At 36.6% G+C, this 18,258-nt stretch overlaps 2 protein-coding genes across 2 annotated transcripts; both read left to right on the top strand.

The window, feature by feature from the left end:
- The first annotated feature begins 232 nt into the window (after positions 1-232).
- Positions 233-892, top strand: LOC145625150 (uncharacterized). Its single transcript, XM_081678228.1, has one exon. It carries the CDS (start codon positions 233-235, stop codon positions 890-892), a length of 660 nt encoding a protein of 219 aa, XP_081534354.1.
- Positions 893-5,612: 4,720 nt separating this feature from the next.
- Positions 5,613-17,020, top strand: LOC145623999 (E3 ubiquitin-protein ligase SP1-like). The gene is made up of 11 exons (XM_081676922.1): positions 5,613-6,151; positions 6,286-6,338; positions 6,620-6,744; positions 7,078-7,173; positions 7,329-7,466; positions 7,547-7,612; positions 7,930-8,042; positions 8,128-8,238; positions 14,936-14,973; positions 15,060-15,162; positions 16,558-17,020. Exons 1-11 carry the CDS (start codon positions 6,078-6,080, stop codon positions 16,658-16,660), a joined length of 1,020 nt encoding a protein of 339 aa, XP_081533048.1. The 5' UTR covers positions 5,613-6,077; the 3' UTR covers positions 16,661-17,020.
- Positions 17,021-18,258: the final 1,238 nt, after the last annotated feature.

Genomic DNA, 18,258 nt, shown 5'->3' with positions numbered 1-18,258 from the left:
ATATAATATATTTAAAAATACGGGGGATTACACAACACGTCGAAACAGTGAAGACTCTTGCCAACGAGGTATCAATGGGATCGATAGCCGCATTTAAGTCTTGGAGGTAAGGGCAGAGGCAGCGGCATCGGGAGCCAAGGACGTGGCCTATGAGCTTGTCTCTCAAGTGGCCGACACAATCAGGGGAGAGTTTGCAAAAATCTAAGAAACCCTTCAAGGGCAGCTCCAAGCAATGAAGGAGCAAGTAGAGTCACTCAAAGGTGATGTGGCTCTATGTAGGGCGGCAGTGGCCGGGTGCGCCATACAGGGGTCGGGGCTTAGGATGAAGGTTCCGGAGCCGCCAAGATTTGAGGGGAAGCGTGACCCCAAGGCTTTTGACAACTTCTTGTGGAGCATCGAGAGATACTTTGAGGCTATGCACGTGGAGGATGATGCTTCCAAAATTTGCACCGCCACAATGTACTTATCGGATGATTCTATCCTATGGTGGAGAAGGCGACAAGAGGACATCAAGAAGGGGTTGTGCTCGATTGCAACATGGAATGAGTTCAAGAAGGACTTGAAGAGGCAATTCTACCCAGAGAATGCCGAGGAGCTAGCTATGAAGAAGCTACGTGGTCTAAGGCAAACGGGGTCGATTCGGGACTACATCAGTGCGTACTCGTCAATCATGCTTGAGATCCCAGGCATGGAGGAGAAGAATCGCCTTATCTTTTTCACGGATGACTTACAAAGGTGGGCCGAGCAAGAGTTAAGGAGACGTGGAGTCAAGACTCTTACGGAAGGCATTATTATGGCGGAGTCCTTGGTCGAAGTTTCAAGTAGGTCAAGGCGCGATAGGGGCAAGACGGCCGAGGAGAGTGACCATGAGGTTGAGGAGGCATCACTCTAATCAAGAGTCAAGCACGACGCATATGGAAAGGACAAGGCCCAGTCCAAAGGGGATAATCGCAACGAGGAAGGTAAGTCTCGCAAGCCATTCTCTTGCTAGTTGTGCGGAGGGCCGCACATGGCTCGCACTTGGCCACAACGACAAAATTGAGTGCCATCATCGCCAACTTTGGGGATGAGTCCGCACCAGAGAAGGCCACCCTAGCCAATATGCGGCTCCTCAATGCTGGGGTAGTCAAGGATGAAGTGCTCATGGGAGAGGCACCCTCGACAAATAAAGAAGCAAGCACGAAGCAATAGGGCAACTTTGTGTTCGTCAACGGAGAGGTGAACGGGGGTTATGCTAGGATGCTTATGGACTCAGGGGTGTCACACAACCTTGTGAGCTTGAGGGAAGCCAAGAACCTAGGCATAAAGTTCACCAAGGTAGATGGCGAGTTGAAAGTCATCAACACTGAATCCACACCGGTGCATGGGAGAGCGTGGAAAGTTCCTATCCGCTTAGGGAATTGAAGTGGAAGGAAAAGGTCGATTTCTTGGTAGTCGACTTGGACGACAAGGACGTGGTGCTGGGCATGGAGTTCATTCTTAGAGTCGCGCTCGTCACTATAGGGCATGATGTGATGACAATCACATACAATGGGTGCAAGCACGAGATCAAGCTTTCAAGGGGCGAGGAAGTTGGGGCAAGGCTCACTTCCATGAAGGCATGGTGGGCACTGGGTCGGTCTGACGATGGGTCGGAAACTCGGTGCCAAGGGCGAAACATCAAGGTACGTCTCATGTATGGGACAAGGGGCTCAAGTGTGGAGTCCAAAGGAGGGATGTAGCAGCGTTGCGCGGAAGCATCAAAGGGATAAATGATGCGCTAAACCGGGGCGCGGGCACATACTCCAAGGGTCGATCTTTCCGAGGTCGGCAAGAAATTGGGTGGGGGAGAATGTCTCGAGACATCTCCCATACCAAGGATGGGCGTTAAGAGGGTCACTAGGAAGCAAGGCAACAATCGGGGCTAGGGGGCCTGCCTTGTTGCTCAGCTAAGCACTTCCCCCTAAAGAGCTTTATTTTGATATGGCCTTGTAATTCTTGTGAACACCCACTTGATAGTAACACAATAATGGGCCATTTGGACGGGCTAATGGGCTCCAAATGGGCTCAAATTTTGGGGTCCGCCATATTTTGGGCAAAGGAAGACTTAGAGGTGTCGGTTTTCTAAACGGAGGTCCCGAAGTATGAGTTTGGGCAGCGAGCAGTCCGAAAAACGTGAGGTGCTTCTAGAAAGTTCCTGGCTTCTCTAAAGTGTTCTTTTAGTGGAGTATTCTAGAAGGGATGTCTTTAGAATATTTAAGGGTCTTCATGTACATAGTAGAAGTGTCTAGGGTCTTCTATGTATGTACATAAGTGTAGTGTGTTCTAGAATGTTCTAGGGTGGTTTTGGACATTCTAGCTAGGGAAGATTGTAGAAACCTCCTTGTATGTATGTTCCTTTGGAGGTGGGAACGTTCTAGAGAGTAGTGGAGTCTATTAGTCTAGAACCCTCCATTTGAGGAGGTTAGGAATTCTCTAGAAACTTAGGGTAGAGCTTGGATGCCTATAAATAGGCTATCCCATTCATTTGTACATTTCAGCCAACACACTTGTAATTTCTCTCAAGCAATCAAAGCTTTCCTTTGAAATCTCTTGTGAGCATCTTACTGCTCTTACTTAGCCAAATTCGTAGCACACTTAGCCTAGCAAAACAAGAGGAATCCTAACAAGGAGACTAACGGGTGTTGTCGACTAGTGGACCGCGTGCAAGGGGACTTAGCCAAATAAGTCAGCACGTGACAAGTAGCTGAAGTGGAGGGGACGAGGCAATCTGGTGCCTTTGTGGTGGGATTATGTTAGATATATGATATATTTTTCGATATCATATCTCTAACAGATTACTTTGGACGGATGAGCCAAAGGTCGGATTATTCCTGGAAATTTTTCCTACAGAATAACCCTTAGTTAGGATTAATATTGGAAGAATGACCATAATTTGGATAATTTATGTGAATTTTTCCTAATAATTACTCCAGTTTTATTAAAAATGTACTTATTTGAATATTAAATTTGGTCAACCCAACCAAAACGCAGTCAAACACGAAAAGAATCTGAATAACAATTGACCGAATTCTGAATCAACCATATTAATCGGACCAAAATTACTCCCTCCGTGTTTTAATAAGTGTTACATTTTGACTGGCACATAATTTTACACTATTTTATTAACTTAAATAAAATAAAAGGTAAGTGGAGTAGTTGGAAAAATAAAAAATTATAAAAGAAAGATAGTGGGATTTCATAATTTATTAAAAAGTCATGAATGTGAGAAGAAGGAAATAATAATAAAAAGGAGTAGTGGGTTTGGGTAGGTGTCATAAGAGGAGAGATATATAATATTAAAATGTAGCTTTTTATCAAAAAAGGAAGTGTAACACATATTAAAACACGGCTGCATTTCGTAAGTGTAACATTTATTAAAACACGGAGAAATTAACAAAATCAAAATCAACCGAACATGAACCAACTCGATCCAAAGTCATTAGAATAGAAATTAAACCGGACAAACACATTTTGTACCCGATTCAAATATATCCCAATGGAATATGAACTAATTAAAGTTGATCGGCTTGATTTGACCCAACTTCAATCTGGACCTAGTAGTTATTGACCTGAAGGTGACCTGATCCAACCCGAGGTGGGTTAACATGGTAGTTTTGAATTGAATGTACTCGATTTAAACATACCTGAGTCGTCAGAGATCAATCCCAACTCCATCCGATTATCTGAATTACTCCGTAACACCTCTACATACATCATTTGCCTTTTTAATCATCGCATACATCACATGTAGAGGTGGGCAACGTGTCGTGTTGGGTCGCCGCGGGTCGTGCCTCGCCGTGCTTGGTGATGGCTCGTGCCGTGCTTGCATCTTGACGTGTCGTGTGTGCCGAGCCACCATTTAGCACACCCCAGCCCACGGCACGACACGACCCACGGCATGGCACGGCCCGACCCACGTGCTTGGCGGGCACCGGGCCGCCTATAATATTTTTTTTTTTTTGTACAACTTTTAAAGTGGATATACTATTTAAATAATTTTATTAATGTATGCTTATGTTATTATTATTATTGTTGTTGTTGTTGTTGTTCTTCTTCTTCTTCTTCTTCTTCTTCTTCTTCTTCTTTTTATTATTATAGTTCTTTATTACTATCTCCGTTCTGTTAATATTGCAACAATGGATTTTTTTGCACTGTTTATCACTCTAGTTTGACCATAAAATATGATTTATACGTTAAGCAAAATATAGCCATGTGGGATCTTGTTGGATTCGTCTCATAAAATACTTTCACAATATCAACTTTTTATAATTTTTACTCTTACACAATTATAGATATTTAGCATACAAAATGTGCTTAGGGATGCGTAATTTCCTCCTTGTTGCAATATTAATAGAACGGAGGAAGTATTATTTATGTATTTTATGGCTGTATCGGGTGTTGTCGGCGGGCCAAACTACTATGCCGCCCGCGGACTGTGTCGTGCTCGTGCCAGATTCTTAAAATTGTGTTCATGGAACAACCCACTCCTCGATCACCGTGCTGTGTCACTAGCAGGCGTGTGCCGTGCCGGGCCCGTGTCGCCTACGGGCCGGCACGACCCATGCCCACCTCTTTTCGCATGCACCATCCGTTACAATTGTTAATGACTGACGTCGACCTTAGCTAATGTTGGCTGAGGTCGCTGCCAAAACAAAAATTTAGTATAGTAATGAGATTTTCTAATTAAACATATTTTACAGTAATTTTGTATTCCTTAATAATCAAATGTTCATTTTCATGCATTATGATGTTCATTCTTATAAAATATATGTTCATTTTCATGTCGTACGATGTTCATTTTATTTTTAAATTAATACAAATTTTTGTGTATGTTCAGTTGTGTAAAATGTTTGTTTTTAAGATAAAGGATGTTCAATTAACATAAGCATTTTGTTCATTATTAAAAAAACATATGGTTGATTTATTTAAGGAATAAGGGTCTTTTGTTTTTCTCTTCCACTATAATTTCTTGTTTGTCCTAAAAAAAGCAAAAATGTAATTTTAATGACATAAAATACTTTAGTTTCTCTTTTTTCCCCAAAGATGGTGTTTCTGTCTCAAACAAAAATGTCTCTTTCTCTGCCCTCCACTTTCCTTCCCAAACCTCCTTGTTTCAATCACTCCTCTTTTTCAAGACCGAGCCACAACAATGGCAGCGTTGCTATTGTCTAGTTCAAGCATGACCTTCGAATCGACAAGACGGCGATCATCCTAACATTGTTTACGCCGCTTCCAACTACTCCAATGTTGTCTCTATCAACTTCTTTGATCCTCGTATTTATCTCGTTAAGTCTATTTTTATTTTATTTTTTTCTACTTGATTTTTTATTTCTTTGATAAAATTTCTTTGATAATATGAACATTTACTATAAAAACTGAAATGTTTAGTTATACATAACAACTGAAATGCTCAGTTATATAATATTGAATGTACAATTTTTTAATTTTAATTTTTTTTTCCAGTTTTATAGTCTCTTTATTATAAATGTCCATTTTTTTTTTATATAATGTAATGTTAAAAAAAAAATAATCATTTTTTTTTCTAGTAAATGTTCATTTGTTGGGCGCGACTTCAGCCTAGCACGACCTCAGACATAAATTTGCGCCATCCGTTACACACCAAAACAAAGTTTATCCATTTCTTTCCTTGCAGGGTCTACAGAAATTCTCTGGCAGTACCATCAACAATTCTATTTAGATTCTGTATTACCTGACAGTATTCAATTTCTGCTTCAATTTCGCAACCCTTTATTTTCACCATTCAATTCCTTTCTCCTTCCTCCTACTCTTTGCATCAGATTCTCTCTTTCAACTCCGTTTTCCAGGCCCAAAAAGCTCTCTTTTCTCGCTACTTTTCCGCCATCCTCCATTTCAAGCTTTGAAACTTTCTTACTGCGTTTTTCTGCTAGAGGTATCGGGTTTTTGGAGAAGGCTTTAATGGCGGATTTTCAGCATTATTGGAGTTTTTAGCAATATCGTGATTTTTGCGTATGAATTCGTATATTTGTTCGGATTATGCAATTAGGGTTTTGTAAAGCGATTCGAGTTCATGAATTATGCTTCCGTGGGGTGGGATTAGCTGTTGTTTGAGTGCTGCTGCACTTTATCTTCTTGGAAGAAGTAGTGGGAGGTCTGTTTTTAATCTTCTTTCATGTTAATTTTATGGATTGTTTGATTAAGTCGATCGTTGTTATTTGTGATTATCAATTGCATTTTTTATATGATTGATTGTTTACTTGTAATTGTTAATTATAATGATTGCAGGGATGCAGACTCTTTGAAATCCGTGGGTCGAGTTAATCAACTGAAAGATTTGGGTAAGATGATTAAAAAAAATTCCTGTTTATTGCAGTTTGCTACATAACTAGTCTTGGATTATATAATGTATTGTTCCTTGGTCAATTTTAATCGACTTTGGCATTGTATTATATCCATATTGTTACCTGACAACTTGTGTTAAGCAATGCATCAGTATAAAATTGAGATATTACCTGAAATGAATCAGTAGAGGCCAGAGGGCAGGGGTTTAAGGAGATAAGGGTTTATTCAATGGTGTTTCTTAATTGCTTACCGAGGTTTTGTTTTTATATAATTTCAGCACTGTTGCTAGATGCTGCAAGCAAAGTTATACCTTTTGTCGTCTGCGTCTCTGGACGTGTTGGTTCTGAAACGCCAATAAAATGTGAATACAGTGGTTTACGAGGTGTCATGGTGGAAGAAACGGTATGTAAATCATGCTATCCTATTTAACAGCAACGATTTAAAATTCACTTTATGAGCAACGTAGTATTATCTTTCTCTATCTTGCTTAACCTGTGCTGAATAGGGCTTTGATGTAAATTAGATATAGTTTTTATTAAAAACTTTGCAGTTTTCTTCTACATTGTTGTTTGTTTACAGTATTGTAATCTTTATATGTAAGGTACAAAGTATTTATTTTAGATGGAGGGAGAATGAAATTTGAATTTAGGATAGAATTTTGCATTTATGTTCTTCATTCTCTATCTATACCTATGCATTGATATTTTTTTTCATGCCCTTTTGTGGTTGCCTCAGGCTGAGCAACATTTCTTGAAACACAATGACGCTGGTTCATGGGTACAGGATTCCGCGTTGATGCTATGTATGAGTAAGGAGGTGCCCTGGTACCTGGTAATACTTTCATCCTTGTTATATTGGCTATGAAGTATTTAACTTAAGCTTGTTACTATGTTTCTTATGTGATATTGATGCATGGTTATTTATGAGGAAGACCCTTATGATGCATTGCATTAAACTAGCTGATAATTCTTCTTTTTCTTTTTAAGGATGATGGGACAGGTCGTGTTTTTGTTTTGGGCGCACGAGGTGCTACTGGTCTGGAATTAACTGTTGGGAGTGAGATTTTTGAGGAGTCAGGACGATCTCTTGTCCGTGGGACATTGGACTATCTCCAAGGTCTTAAGGTACATATCTGTTCATTTTAATGTAAGCTTCCAGTTCCAGATGCATTTTTGTCCTTGCTGATGTTGATATTACTTTTCAGATGTTGGGAGTGAAGCGCACAGAACGAGTGCTTCCAACTGGGACACCCTTGACTGTTGTAGGGGAGGTATGATTCAATGCTGATAAGAATCTTGAAAGTATTTTTCTTACACTTTTGAGATGCACCAGCTTATGTCTGTAGCTTTGTCTGCTATACTTAGAAACCTTATGCTTCTTTGATTAATCATACGGGAACGTGTCATTGATTATATATCTGCGCCCTTTCCTTCTCCACACATGTAACATGTTTAGACTTATGAGTATCTAGGTTCTTATTTCATTTGATCACTGTAATTTTCTTTCGTTCTTTATTTATTTTTATTTTTGTTTTGTTTGCATTGATGGGCTTCAATTAATTCTTGGTGTTATCTTTTACATTTGCAGGCTATCAAAGACGATGTGGGGACAGTTCGCATTCAGCGCCCTCACAAAGGGCCTTTTTATGTTTCTCCAAAAACTATTGATCAGCTAATTGCAAATCTTGGAAAGTGGGCTAGGTACAGCTTTTTGTTTTCTCTTATTTTATTTTTTGGCAATCATATTTTATGCATCCTCTCTCTGTATAAACGGCGTATGCATCAGGTGGTACAAATTTGCTTCCCTGGGATTCACTGCCTTTGGTGTCTATCTGATTGCTAAGCATGCTCTTGGACTTATCCTTGAGAGAAGACGTCGATGGGAGATGCATAAACGGTATGTGGTCTTGTTTATTTATAACCGTTGTTGCTGTAAAATAGTTGTGAACAATAATGTACAAAACAATGATTGTTGTTCCTGCTCAGAAACAAGCTTACTTACTTGATTGGCTTATTGGATAGAAAATTAAAGATTCTTTGCTCATTTTTCCATGGATTCTTGTAGATTGATACATTAATTTTGATTGCTTTTAACATTAAGTGGTGATGTAAAATAGGAACATGAAAAAAAGCAAGGGTATAAAGAGGATCTTAGTATTTGATCTGAGAATGGATAGTTATATGGCTGGTGAATGAAAGCTGAAATTACAAGTGAGCAAGCAAATATGTTTGCCTGAAACTTTGTATTCCCTCTGTCCCATATATTATCTACTTTGGGTTTAGCACATACTCCATATTAATGACAATTGTTATATTCCCCCAAGTCATCATGGAACCATCCAATGAATTGCTTATTTGTAACTTCATTGATTCCCATCTTTTGGTAGGGTTTTTAGCACACAATAGTACAATACCTCCATATGCTCATTCAAATATGGTGGATGTACAACTGCAATGTGATGCAAGATTGCAAGAGACTTTATTTTTTTTTATTCACTTTTTATTCAACCAAACCCCACTATCCCCCCCTTTTTTTTTTTGGAAAATTTGTTAAAAACCATCTTATAAAAAACTGATTTTGGTAAAAACCATCTTATAATTTTTTTTTTGTCAAAGCACACCTGTTTTTTTTTGGTTAAGTCCCACCACTCCACGGATTCTGACACTTGACTTCATTTTCCGGCGTTGACTTGCATTTGCAAGTCACGTGACCCACTATTATCCCCCAATTTCTTTATTTTCCCCCCTTTTCCCTTCATTCTTTCCCCTCTTCGTTCTCTGCTTCAATTCGCATCACACGCATTTACTCTTCTATGCAACGAGTCCTCCACGGCAGGAGGAAATTGATTGCTTCTCATCAATTTGGTGATTGCTTCTCAGCAACAAGCATGTTGGTCACATCTCTTTGCCAATCCAATATTTCCTCATCTATCCACTTGAAGAAACTTCCTGCCAGCTATGCCTTGTCTCAAAATTATAGAATTTGCAAGCTATGAACTTCTTGCCAGGATTCTCATGAGTGCAAGATGTCCTACTGGCAATTGAAATTCCACCTACAGAAGAATTTTTGGTCCCTTCTTAATGAATTAACAGGAGCCGTCCTACTTGACAATACACCCCATAAACAATTATACATCACAAAACAAATTGCAAAACCACCCCTAAAATTCGCATAAAACTAATTGCAAAACTCAAATTCGTATAATTTATTGTTCAATTGGTTATACAAACCCTAGTTTTCGAAAGCTTTTAAGTAATTGTTCAAACTTTACAAAATAAGGAAATTCGTATAAAAAACTTGCCAAAATTGCGTTTTTCCATTGCATTTGATGCGATATTGCTGGAGCTTCGTCAAGGGTGATGTGTGAATTGAAGCATAGAACGAAGAGAAGAAAGCAGAGAATGAAGAGGGGAAAGAATGGAGGGAAAAGGAGAAAAAAAAAAAGAAAAAGGGAGGATTACTGGGTCACGTGACTTGCACATGCAAGTCAATGCCGGAAAATAAAGTCAAGGGTCGGAATCCGGGGAGTGGTGAGACTTAACAAAATTTTTCTTAAAATAGGTGTGCTTTTACACAAAAAAAAAAAAAAAAAAAAAAAAAAAAAAAATATATATATATATATATATATATATATATATATATATATATATATATATATATATATATATAGGGGAGGGATCCGGTGAGAATAGGTTCATATGTGAGAATTCATACTTATATGAGAACTGATTTTAAATTTAGAACATGTGAGTAAAAGTTTAGAACATACGAGTAAAAATTTAGAACATGCGTCTGAAATTAAAATTTAGAACATCTGAGTAATAATTTAGAACATCTAAGTGAGTAATATGTTTAGAACATTTGATTTAAGAATTAGAACAAGTGATTAAAAATTTATAAAATCTGCTTTATGAAAATTTAAACATATGAGTAAAATTTAGAACATTTGATTTAAGATTATGAACATGTGAATAAAAATTTAGAACAAACAAATATAGAATATAGAAAGTGTGAGTAAAAAATTTAGAACATATGAGTAAAAATATAGAACATACGCTTTAAAATCTGGAACATATAATTAAAAATCTTAGAACACACATTTTAAAATTTAGAACATATAAGTTAAAATTTTGTAACAAGTTATTTAAAATTTATGATATTAAACTTAACTAATTTATGGTTTAGAACATGTGAATACTAAATTAGAACATTTGATTTAATTTAGAACACCTAAGGAAAAGTTTAGAACATCATATTTAAAATTTAGAACATACAAGTAAAAATTTAGAACATAAAGAGTGTTCTCACATAAAAAAAAATTCTCACATAAGAAAAATTCTCACGAGAGTCTCCCCCTATATATATATATATATATATATATATATATATATATATATATATATATATATATATATATGGGAAATTCTCAATGGTAGCCTCATGTTTTTGCTTTTTCTCAATGGTAGCCAACTTTGTTTTTGGTTCTCAATGGTAGCCCTCAACTTTTTAAAAGTTGCAACCGTAATCTTATTAACTTAAAAAGGTTAAGTAACTGTTAAATGTAACTAGAGTTAGAGCATTTAACCATGTTTTCTTAATATAAAAAACAAAAAAAAAAAAAAAACATTTAACTATGTTCAATTTTTTTCTCTCTCCTTCACTTCATGGCTGTCACGATCTTTCCCCCAAATACCCACCATCCCAGCCACCCTCTCCCCCTCCTTCTCACTGTATCTCCTTTGAGGAGATGGTCATGGCAGCCACATGCCACACCCACACAATTCTCTTCCTCCAAACCCCTTTCTACCATTGGAAACTCACCAACAGACCCATTTCCATCCCTTCAACTTGCAACCCCATTTCTAAGGTTAGCTATACACCGCCGCTACCTCGCCACAAAATCTCCGGCAACTTCAAGATCAACAAACCTGTTTCTCGCTCTCTCCTTCCCTTCATGGCTGCCTGCCACCCTTCATTTCCCCAAACTATGAGCCTCGACGGCTCGACCCCATTCCCCCTTCATCCACCACAAGTCGCGCACTCATTAATTTGGAAATCTTAATACTAATTTCGAAATTGAAAAAGGATTGTAAATTCAAATTAAGACGTTCAATTTCTCGAATCTGAGGCTCTCTCCCTAGTTTTTGATCAAGTTTGGGGGAAATGGGAGAGACAGTTCAGGTTTTGGGGAAAGGGGTGGAACCGTGGAAGGGATGGGTGGGGTCTCGGGGTGGTGGTTGTTGTGGTGTTGGGAAAGAATTTCCGGTAAGGGTTGGACGGCCGCTAGCGGGCTAGGTTTGGCCAGGCACCGGCATACGGTAAGGGAGGGGGAGACGGTGGTGTGAGGAGGCCGGGGTGGTTTTTTTAATTATATATTTTTTTTAAAAAGTTAACCTTGGTTTTTTTTATATACTCGTAATAAAAATTAAGTTAACCTTGGTTTATATTTATAATAAAAATAAATATAAAAAAAAATATTTATAAAAAAGTTAGTTTTAACGGAAAACCATGATTAAGGTTACAGTTGTAACTTTTAAATAGTTTGGAGGCTACCATTAAGAATCCAAAAAAAACCATGATTAAGGTTACAGTTGTAACTTTTAAATAGTTGTTGGCTACCATTGAGAAAAAGCAAAAACACGAGGCTACCATTGAGAATTTCCCTATATATATATATATATATATATATATATATATATATATATATATATATATATATATATACTCACCCTTACTCAACCAAACCCCATAATTTTATATTTCATTGTCCAAGATGGAATGCATTTACAATCTTATCTATCAAAAATGTGTTTTACAAACGGAAAATGAACTTTTGTTTGGCGTGGAAGGTTTATTTGAATGAAAAATTGGATTTGAATAGAGAGTGGACAAAGTTAGAGAAAGCAAAGGTGGAAAACTGGTTGGTCAGTTTTTTCTGTTTGGGTTATTATTGGTAGTCATTTCGGCTTCTTATTAGGAAATGGTTCAGAACTATGTTACCAGGACTCGGGTACGGGTGTCGGACACGGACACGCGTCAAGGTGTCCAATTCGGCAAAGTCCAAAATTTTGGGACTCGGGGACTCACTCCGAAATTTGGACACGGGTGCGGGGACACGTGTGTGTGTGTGTATATATATATATATATATATATATATATATATATATATATATATATATTCTACGGAGTAAGCCATAAGGAAGCCTTTAATGAAAAAAACAGTAAAGGAAAAAAAGGATGTCTGATGCGGGCCAGTATAGGAAAAAAGAAACCGCCTTTAATGAAAATAATAAAGAAAATACAGGCTGTTAAAGCATAAAGAGTAAGGGTCACGTGAAAACATTTTCTTTTCTTTTCTTGTCTTTCTCTTCGTATTTCTTCTTCACCTTAAAAACTCCCTGCACTTCAATGGAGTCTCTTTTCTCCGTCACCCTCGATGCAAAATCAGAATGGCGTTTGGCTCGCCAGAGGCCCACGAGTAAAAGCCCTATAGTTTTATTACTTTTTACTTCTTCATTTTTGTTTAATTTGGGAATTAGGGTTTCTGCTGAATCCGAGGAGAAGTTGACGAATTGGACACGAATTTCGTGTCCGAATCCCATACGCGTCGTGTCGACTCGCGTTCGGCGGCCAAAATGCCGAGTCCGATTAACAAAGGTTCAGAACTCCAAATTTCATTTTCTGGTTGACCCAATAGGTTGAGAGCTTCTTTTACTTATTTATTTAAATGCATATAATTCTGTTTAATATGTCATTTTAATTTCTGTTATGGTACTAAGAATACAATCACTAGAAATATATTACGAAGTATTTATTAAGCTATTGAAATTTTATATAAATCATCATTCTGTGACAATTGTTGATAAGAGAAAAACTACTACTCCCTCCGTTCATTTTTTATTATGTATTCCATTTGGGTGTTCCCTTCTATTCTTTACGCTTCCTTTTGTAAAATACATAATATTCCAATTTTATATTAACTTTTTCCTTTAAATATGTGCCCATCATTTTTCAATTGAAGTCAAAATTCTTAAAAAAATTTATTCATCCAATATTTTTGCTATATTTCCGAAGACTCCTTAATTAATTAAATTAATCACAAAAGTTGAACCTATCTACCACAAACATTAAAAAAATGAGGATGGGGAAAGTAATTTCATATATATTAAACTCAATACAGTGAAAAAAGGAAAAGAATGATAGGTTCAAGTGTTGTATCATTGTTAACCGTCCCCCCCACCCCCCCCCCCCTCCCCCAAAACTACTGTTCCAATTTGATTGTCTTGACCCAGCGGGAGTTTTGATCAATTTTTTAGCAGCAAGCAATAAAGATCCATATCTGAATGAAAGATCTAACTTGAAAATGGCATATGATTAATGTAGATGGATTTATCCTAATAAAGCAATTATCATAGACTTGAATGTAAACCCAGCTAAATTTGGCCTGAATTGACCCAAAAATGAATTGAATGACTTGCCATGGACGACCATGATATTTTTTAATCCTTTTTTCTGCCATTTGTAGTCTTGGATTCGATAAGTTTGAAGTTGCAGCTTTATGCCCAAATTATAATAATTTGAAGGTATTTTTTTTTTTGTTTTTGGTGAAGTAAAATTTATCTAGGTCTAAGAGATGTGTTCCTCAATAAAAAAAAAAAAAAAAAAGGTCTAAGAGATGTGCCAAGATAGAGATATAAGGATTGATGTGATTGAGGTTGAAAAAAAGAAAATTCTAATTGAAATAGGAACACATAGTTTATATTGGGTTATTCTAAAAAGACAGTGTAATATATATTAAGGATAGATTGTGTAATACTCATACAGTAATATTAATTTTTAAATGAAAAGAGAGCAAGCTTAGTTTTCATCTCATCCATATTTACCATCGATCATTTCAATTCTATTTTCAAAGAAAAAATGTAGTAATCGACTGAGATACCACTATTACTAAATTCCTGTGGCCACCTTAAAAACCTGAACTGTGAAGAAGCCAATAACCCCACAACTTTAAAGCAAATATTACCTACTCGGGCTCAATTCAACAATTGTATTGTTTTAGTCTTTGCTCATTGTTTCATCGTCTACAGCTTTCAGAGGAATGCTTGTGATTATCTTTATATTTTCTAATAAGTTAGATGTTAGATGTTTTATGTTATATGTGTGTCGAATGCTACAGTATTGTCTGAACTTTGTTTAGATTCTCTATTACATTGGATTTGCTGATTATATACACTTCCACTCACAAATTAACTACATTTTATCAAGGATAGGTGCTAGATGGCAATAGAGTTAAGTTGCTTACTCTCTTTTTTCACCCTTGCTGAAGTATGATCTTTCTTCCACTAGAAACCTAAGATTGTGTGAAAACATTGCCTGGCAAAGAATTGATTTGTGAACTTGATGACTGGATGAACATAACAGTGATCAATGTCTTTGGTCTATTTTTGAATCTTTTCTGAAGTTTAATCATCAATAGTTCATCTTTGTTCCTTCTTTAGAAGTTTAATTGATCCTTGTTGGTTCTGTAACTTCTGTAACCCACTCACCATCTATGATATCAGGCCTTAACTTAATATATCTCCTAATTGTGCAGGGTTCGTGATGCAGCAGCAAAAAGATCAGGCCGGGATGGTGATGCTAGTTTCTTTGGATCCCTTTATTGTTTCATTAATGCTCTATTTGGTTATTTGCTGAATGATTTCTGTTCCTTGTTTCAGATGGAAAGGATGAAGGTGGATCAGATAGTGCTAAGAGAGATTGTTTAATGCCAGATCTCTGTGTCATATGCCTGGAGCAAGAGTATAATGCTGTGTTTGTCCCGTATGCTTCTATCCCCTCCTTTTTTCGCTTCGTAGTATTTGCTGGAACCTGTTTGTTTAAGTTAACACTTACAGAATGCATGCAAGTAACTATTGATACAGAAAGCTTGGGGTCTGGCAGTGATTTGATACTATTAATAGTTGGTTGACTTGATACCATACTCTGACATGTTATGGTTCAGGCAGTTGATATTTACAAATGGTCATTTCTACTAAATGCAATTTAAGAATTGAAGACTAACCATGGTTTGAACGCAAGGCCATGGTTTAGTTCGTATTGAATTTGCTTTACAGCTATAGAGCTATTGGAGTCATAGGCTAGTAAGCTGTTCATGAGATTGAACTAACAGATTTAGTGTATGGCTTGCTTGCTTTATTTAGAAACTAACCATCCTCCACCTGTTAGTGTCATATTCCAAGAACAGTTTCCTTTTTTTTTTTTTTTTTTGGGGCATCCTCTAGCTAATCTTATATCTTCAAAATTAACAGCCATACCCCCTTTTAAATCCACTAGCCATCAATTTCTTCTATATGGCTACTCTATTTCTTCTATGTCAACCCTTTATCATCTCACTTGTATTGCATTTAATCTTTTTGGGTGTAACCCCAAAAAAGTAGATCAGGGAGGTGTCAGAGTAAGTCAAGATTAGATGCTTAATTTGTGCAAAATTTAACAGTTAATAGGCAGAAAATTATTATCTTATTTTGATCAGAGACAACTATTAGGTGTGGTCTTGTATAACTGAGATACTTAGGAAGTTAGGAGTATTTTTTGGTTTAGGATGCAGATTCGACCCCTTGGTAAAGAAGTGTTGGTATGGATATTATGTAGTTTCTCTAATTGGAGTTTCTTACTCTTCTGTGTACTACTGATTCCAAGGATATCTTAGCTTTGATGTGATGGAAAGACGTTCTTATTTTATCATTCCTGATACCATATGTTACCCAAAGGTTCCCCTTCTTTGGCTCTTGTATTTGCAATTACTTACTATCTTGGCTGCTTGAATCTCAAGCAGGCATGTTTGACAGTCTGTTAGGTATTGATTCATTGTCATTTATTTTTTAATATAAAAAAAAAAAACAAAAAAAAAAAACTGCATTCTAGGCACATCTGAAAATTAGGTCAGGAACAGTTTCATTGTGGCTATTTGGTTGACGGTGGGCTATTGGCATGAGCATATGTGCCTGAGAAAGTTCTAGTGTGGTATGGCTAGATATTATTATCTTAGAATTCGGCCTGTAATTAAAATTCTAATAAGCTTTATTGTTTCAATTTTTGTTATATTTGAGAATTTTTAGGTCCAAATGCTTTGGTGTTTTCTTTTAAAGCTATGATACTGGTGGTAGTGTTTTGTGCATAATTTTACTGATATCTTTGGACACAAATTTATCACAGGTGTGGTCATATGTGCTGTTGCACAGCTTGTTCATCGCAATTGTCAACATGTCCACTCTGTCGACGACGCATTGAACAGGTTGTTCGAACTTTCCGTCACTGAAGCATGGGTTTTGCTTTTTGGTGCATCAGATAGGTGTTGAGTACAAGGATATCAAACGTAGCTCCAGTTTGAAATTGCTCAGCGCTCCAATTTTTAAGTAATTAGGTTCCAATTTGAATTTAGTACTATTTACGGCAATATATTTTTCTCCCTTACATGGGAAACTGCCGTATGGATTGATGTCCTGATGTCCTGTGGCAGTACCCTAGTTCATGTTTCTGGGCGAAGGCATTCAGCACTGTAAATACATCATATGTGAACCTATATCTTATACGGGAAAAACTCCAAGAAAGCTTCAGTTGAGAAATTAATGTCTTTATACCCCGACAAAAATCCTAGGATTGATGGACTCTTCTACCATATTCTCTACTTGCTCAAAGCATAGCTAAGCTTTCGCTAGTTTTGGACAATGTACATTACAAGTGTGCAATAATGCAAACCGTTATTTCAAGACATAGAATGTGCATTATACATATCTAACACGTGTATTATACATATCTAACACATGATAAAGTATGTATATGATATAGTTTAAGTGGATTATGCGATATATAAACTACTATTAATTGTGTCACAACGTATTTTTGATGCAGAGATGTACAAAGTAAAGAACAACTTCAATGATTATTTTTACAAAAACATGGATTAAAACTCTGAAATTGTAAAATTTACTCATCCATTAATCACTTGTACACAAATTAAACACTATGCTCATTAGTAAAAGGCTTACCTATCAGATTGTTAATGTCAATGGCAATTTTAAATACGATAATATCTGTATTAATCTATTAAACGATGGTACTAAGAACGTTTATGTGCCACGTAAACCCCTAAGCATTTTGATACGTCACATGTTCAATTCATCAAGGACGAGGAGGTTTGAACACTCAACCTTTTAGAAGAAAGATCATTGTTTAATCATCTAGACTAATTATCATTTGATACTCTACGTGTCATAATGATGAGGGGTCTACGTGGCACATAAACGTACATAGTAAACCTCTTGGGCTACTCACTTGTTGATAACTTAAATAGTTGATTAGCTAACTTAATTTTGGATAATGGACAGTACAAGTGTACATTAATTATGCGATATGACTAAGAGATTCTCAATCCTTACATCAAGGTCGTATGTTGTTTCAAAAAAGAAAATAAAAGGGAAGGCAATTCAATAAAGGGGCAAAACAAACAAGAAGACAATTAGGTATTAGCATTAGTAGTGGCTCCAAGGAAAAGTTTTGCCTGGCCACAAGGTCATATTTGAAAACTATAACATTGCTCAGTTGACTTGTTTAACCTAAATTACACCATGTTTATTTTAATACTTTTTCCGTCCTTTTTCGATTGCGATTGGAGATGAGCGATATTTTAGGAGATGAAATCGACATAGAATAAAAATATAGAATGAAACACATGTAATGAGATATATGAAATCATTGTCTAAATATTTTCAACTTTCCAAACAGAAATACGTTGCGATTAGAATGGAAAGAACGGAGAAAGTATAGGACAACATTGACTATTTCTTAAGTTGACTCTTTTGTAAATGAGTGGTCATCACAAACTATTTATCCCATGCAACAACAGCTTTTTATAAG

This window comes from Chenopodium album, chromosome 3, assembly GCF_948465745.1.
Source record: "Chenopodium album chromosome 3, dcCheAlbu1.1, whole genome shotgun sequence".
Taxonomy (NCBI): Eukaryota; Viridiplantae; Streptophyta; class Magnoliopsida; order Caryophyllales; family Amaranthaceae; genus Chenopodium; species Chenopodium album.
This window is presented reverse-complemented; position numbering and strand designations above follow the sequence as displayed.

Coding starts and splice junctions, on each gene's coding strand:
- LOC145625150 (XM_081678228.1), top strand. CDS start 233: ATGAAGGAGCAAGTAGAGTCACTCAAAGGTGATGTGGCTCTATGTAGG.
- LOC145623999 (XM_081676922.1), top strand. CDS start 6,078: ATGCTTCCGTGGGGTGGGATTAGCTGTTGTTTGAGTGCTGCTGCACTT. Junction 6,152..6,285: donor CTTGGAAGAAGTAGTGGGAG/GTCTGTTTTTAA, acceptor TAATGATTGCAG/GGATGCAGACTCTTTGAAAT. Junction 8,043..8,127: donor AATCTTGGAAAGTGGGCTAG/GTACAGCTTTTT, acceptor CGTATGCATCAG/GTGGTACAAATTTGCTTCCC.